At 33.9% G+C, this 4,233-nt stretch overlaps 1 protein-coding gene across 1 annotated transcript; it reads left to right on the top strand.

Annotated features, from left to right (window-relative positions):
- Positions 1 to 2,747: 2,747 nt before the first annotated feature.
- Positions 2,748 to 3,669, top strand: LOC137626635 (uncharacterized). Its single transcript, XM_068357654.1, has one exon. The coding sequence runs from the start codon at positions 3,023 to 3,025 to the stop codon at positions 3,665 to 3,667; it is 645 nt and encodes a 214-aa protein (XP_068213755.1). The 5' UTR covers positions 2,748 to 3,022; the 3' UTR covers positions 3,668 to 3,669.
- The last annotated feature ends 564 nt before the right edge of the window (positions 3,670 to 4,233 follow it).

Below are 4,233 nucleotides of genomic sequence, written 5' to 3'. Positions count from 1 at the left end.
TTTGTTATCATTTGGCTTGGATTTCAATTTGCCCTCCTACAGACCTAAGTATGCAGACTTCTACTTTCCTTTCGAAATGCTTTTTCAACGACTCAAGGGCTTAAATCTGATCAATGACCTAAGTGGTTTGCAACATAAGTTGTCTTTTCTTTTGCATAAAACTTACACTAAGTTAAGAGTGTCTTGGACACCGTTTTTCAGGAAGGAGGATTTAAGTATCTTACAAAAATTGGGCAAACGAGACAGTTTGGTTATTTGTAAACCAGATAAGGGTAAAGGTGTTGTACTGCTCAATAAAACAGACTATATTGATAAGGTTGATAATATTCTTGCTGACCAAACTAAATTTAAGTTACATGGTGAACCAAATTTTTTAGACATTTACAAAAGAGAAGACAAAATTAACAGATTTTTGAGGAAACTAAAAAATGAAGGTATCTTAAATGAAACAACGTATCAACAACTGTTTGTGACTGGTTCCTCTTTTAGCATTCTATATGGACTACCAAAGATACATAAGGAAGGAGTTCCTATCAGACCTATTATGGCAGCCTATAACAACCCGGCTTATAAAATATCAAAACACCTTGTCTCTTTACTTAGTAATTTCTCAAGCAACCAGTTCTCACTAAAAAATGGCTATGAGTTTCAGCAACAAATAATTTTACAAGATGGTGATCTACATATGACAAGTTTCGATGTAGAATCTCTTTTTACAAATGTTCCACTCAATGAAACCATTAATATTATTTTAGATAAGATTTTTTATGACGATCAAATTATTTTTCATGGTTTTAACAGACATTATTTTAAGACTTTTCTTGAGCTTGCTGTGCAAGACTCCATGTTTGTTTTTAATGGCCAACTCTATTCGCAGGTCGATGGAGTTGCCATGGGTTCCCCTTTAGGGCCTTTGTTTGCAAATATTTTTATGTCATCTTTTGAAGAGAATTTTTTAAATAGTTGTCCAGACTCTTGTAAGCCAGTGTATTATAGAAGATATGTTGATGACACTTTTGTGTTATTTAAACAACCATGGCATAGTGAAATGTTTTTAAGCCATATAAATACTCAACACCAAAATATGAAGTTCACTATGGAAAAAGAAAACAACAACTCTCTACCTTTTTTAGACATTAACGTAAGCAGAGACAATGGTGAATTTATAACATCTGTGTATCGGAAAAAGACATACACTGGACTTGCCAACAATTTTTATAGTTCTTGTTTTTTAAATTTTAAACTGAATGCTATATACACACTTGTTTATAGGGCTCTACGTTATTCCTCGAGTTGGTCACTCTTTCATAAGGAGATTTTATTTTTGGTTAATTTTTTCAAGCAAAACTCTTACCCTGAAAATATGGTTTACAAGGTTATTAACAAGCTCCTCTCACGACATTTCTCCACTCTAGTACCATCGTATAATGTACAAAAGAAAAATATTTTCGCTACAATTCCTTACCAATCTGACAACAAGTTTTCCATCAAACTTAAACAAATAATAGAAAAAGAGTTCGGCTGCCTTAACATCCAACTAATCCCAATCAATCCACTCAAAATTAATGTATTTTTTGGCTACAAAGACAAACTGCAGACCTTCATGAGGTCCAACATCATTTATAAATTCAAGTGCCCGGGATGTCCCGGTATCTATGTTGGATCTTGCCGAAGGTTGTTGCAGGTGAGATACTGTAGCCATATGGGATACAGCTTCAGAACTGGTCAGAGACTTGGTAACCCAGAATTCTCTAATATTAGGAATCATGCCGCTATTTGCAAAACCCAAGTAAACAAAAAACATTTTTCAATTATTGGTGGGACAAAAAACATAGCGAATTTTTAACTACCCTTGAATCATTATACATTAAACGCCTCGTTCCTTCTTTAAACTCTAACGCCTCCGCTTCTCCTCTTTTCTTAGCATAACTGAAGTCATAGATGGGTAACAATTCTTACTCATTCGTTCTTCGCCTTTTCCTATGGATGGCTTGGTGAGCACTGGTTCTCTTATGTTTCAATGTTTTAGTTTTTCACGATTTTCTGTTTTAAAATCAATAATGTTTTAATATTCTTTTACTATTTTGTTTTAAATTATTGTATGAATTTTAAGAATTTTATATTTATATCTTTTACAGATTGATAATGAACATTGCAATGTTCGAAACGTTTCCTAAATAAATTATGGCCTTTTAACTGATGTGTTTTGGACCCTGCTGCACACCATATATATATATATATATATATATATATATATATATATATATATATATATATATATATATATATATAATTCTTCAATAACCCAGCTCCTATGAATATCATGTAAATAAACTTGTAAAACATAATTTCTTTAATGTACTTAATAAAACTATAGAATCTTAATAAAATACTAATATTTAACCGGTGATGATTTTAATAAACTAGTTGATAGTACAATTAAAATTATATGATATAATTTTAATCATTAATATAGATTCTATATGTAGCCTTTCCAGAAACTTTCCTTAGGTAAATTTAAGTGTTTGACTTGTATTTGTAATAACTTATGAAGGTGTAACATATAACTCGTATTCGGTGATAAATTGATAGACAAATATTTATTCATAACATCAAGGAGTCCAAAAAAATATCTTAGGTTTAATAATATATCTTCTATAGATATCGTATCCTCTTTATCACATAATTACTATTAATTGTTTAAATATCTCTATTCATTCCAGGAACACAGAACATTGTACGTAACCACTACCGTGCTAGAAAAGTAGCCTTGTGGTCATGGCTACTACCTGGTCTCGAACGAGTGGGTTCTCGGTACGGCCGAGATAAAAACTCTCACAGATTACCAACTGATCTCCAGTCGGGTTTATACCCTGAATCATCAGGTCCGTATAACTTAACAGATGGCTTTCCATTTAACGCAGTCACTCCAACCATCACTGGCACAACAGATATATTTCATAACTTGACAATTGTAGCTAAAGCTAACAAAATTCAGGTCAGTGAATCAGATAATTTGGATATGAGGAAGGATTTCCCCTACACGACTGCACTGAGCTTGACAGTGGCTATTGCCTGCTCTTTGCTAATCCTAAATATCCTGGTTCTTACTACCGTTTATTATCGACATAAGCCCAACCGCCAGAGCCTCGCCAAAGTTTCGCAGGACGCGAATAGCGAGGGCGGGAATGACATCCAGTTGCACTCGTCTGGGGACAACTGTAAGACAATATATGCCCCAGGGCATTATGGAACCCTGAGGCCTTCTATCACAATGCATAGCAACCTGGCCTCAGCCTTCGAAGAGGAATCCCAGCATGACTGGCCGCCAGACTACATAAGCAGCGTACAAACCATAGACGATATGAGTGGCGTAACATCCAATAGGATCTCTCCGGATACGCAAGGCACCATTACGAATACGCAAATGCTACACGAACCAAAAGGAAATATATTATCAGTTACAACACTCAAGCAGCCTGTGGCTTCCTACACATCTCCGAATGATGGTCAACTCGTCTCTACATATTCAAATAAAGAGAATCAACTCGTCCAAAATTATTCACCAAGTGTAGGCCAACAAGTTTCAAGTTATTCTCCGAAGGATGGACAACTAATTCCAAATTATTTGTCGAGCAGTGCTTCTACGATGCATATTAGGGAATAGTTAATGGCTATGTCAATATAATATACTAGAAAAAGTTCCCATTCCTTTGAATACAATGTTGGATATACTCTAGAATATAAGGCAAATCGGTCTTATGATTAATTATGATTTAGTCCATTATCTCTATATTGCCCACCAAGATTACCATCTCGTCTTCAAAGTTATACTTAACAAAGACCAATTAATAAAAATAATTTTCTTGAATGATTACTCATTCACTTCATGATACTTAGAAAAATAATAGTTTTCAGAAAACTAGCCAACTCATCTAATCCAATTCTTCGATCACAGTCATTTTTTTAATAACTAGTTTTTATTTTTGTGTATTTTCAGAATAATGGTAGCGATGTTTGCATTCTTTCCTTTCATCGTAAGAAACATTCTTCCTGCCTGTTTGGTTCATATTCTTTTATTCTACTATATCTCGAGAAGGTCTGGGAGATAAAAGAAAGCTACGATTTTTGTCTGTTTTTTCATTAAAATGGCTGTCAGAATGAGTGATTAAGTATTTATTACCTTTATATGATTTTCGAGTTATCAGAGAGAGAGAGAGAGAGAGAGAGAGA

Source organism: Palaemon carinicauda, chromosome 34, assembly GCF_036898095.1.
Source record: "Palaemon carinicauda isolate YSFRI2023 chromosome 34, ASM3689809v2, whole genome shotgun sequence".
Classification (NCBI taxonomy): domain Eukaryota; kingdom Metazoa; phylum Arthropoda; class Malacostraca; order Decapoda; family Palaemonidae; genus Palaemon; species Palaemon carinicauda.
The sequence above is the reverse complement of the archived record's forward strand: the minus strand, read 5'-3'. Positions and strand labels throughout refer to the sequence as shown.

What these genes read in the sequence shown, in the direction of transcription:
- LOC137626635 (XM_068357654.1), top strand. Translation starts at nt 3,023, where the DNA reads ATGAGGAAGGATTTCCCCTACACGACTGCACTGAGCTTGACAGTGGCT.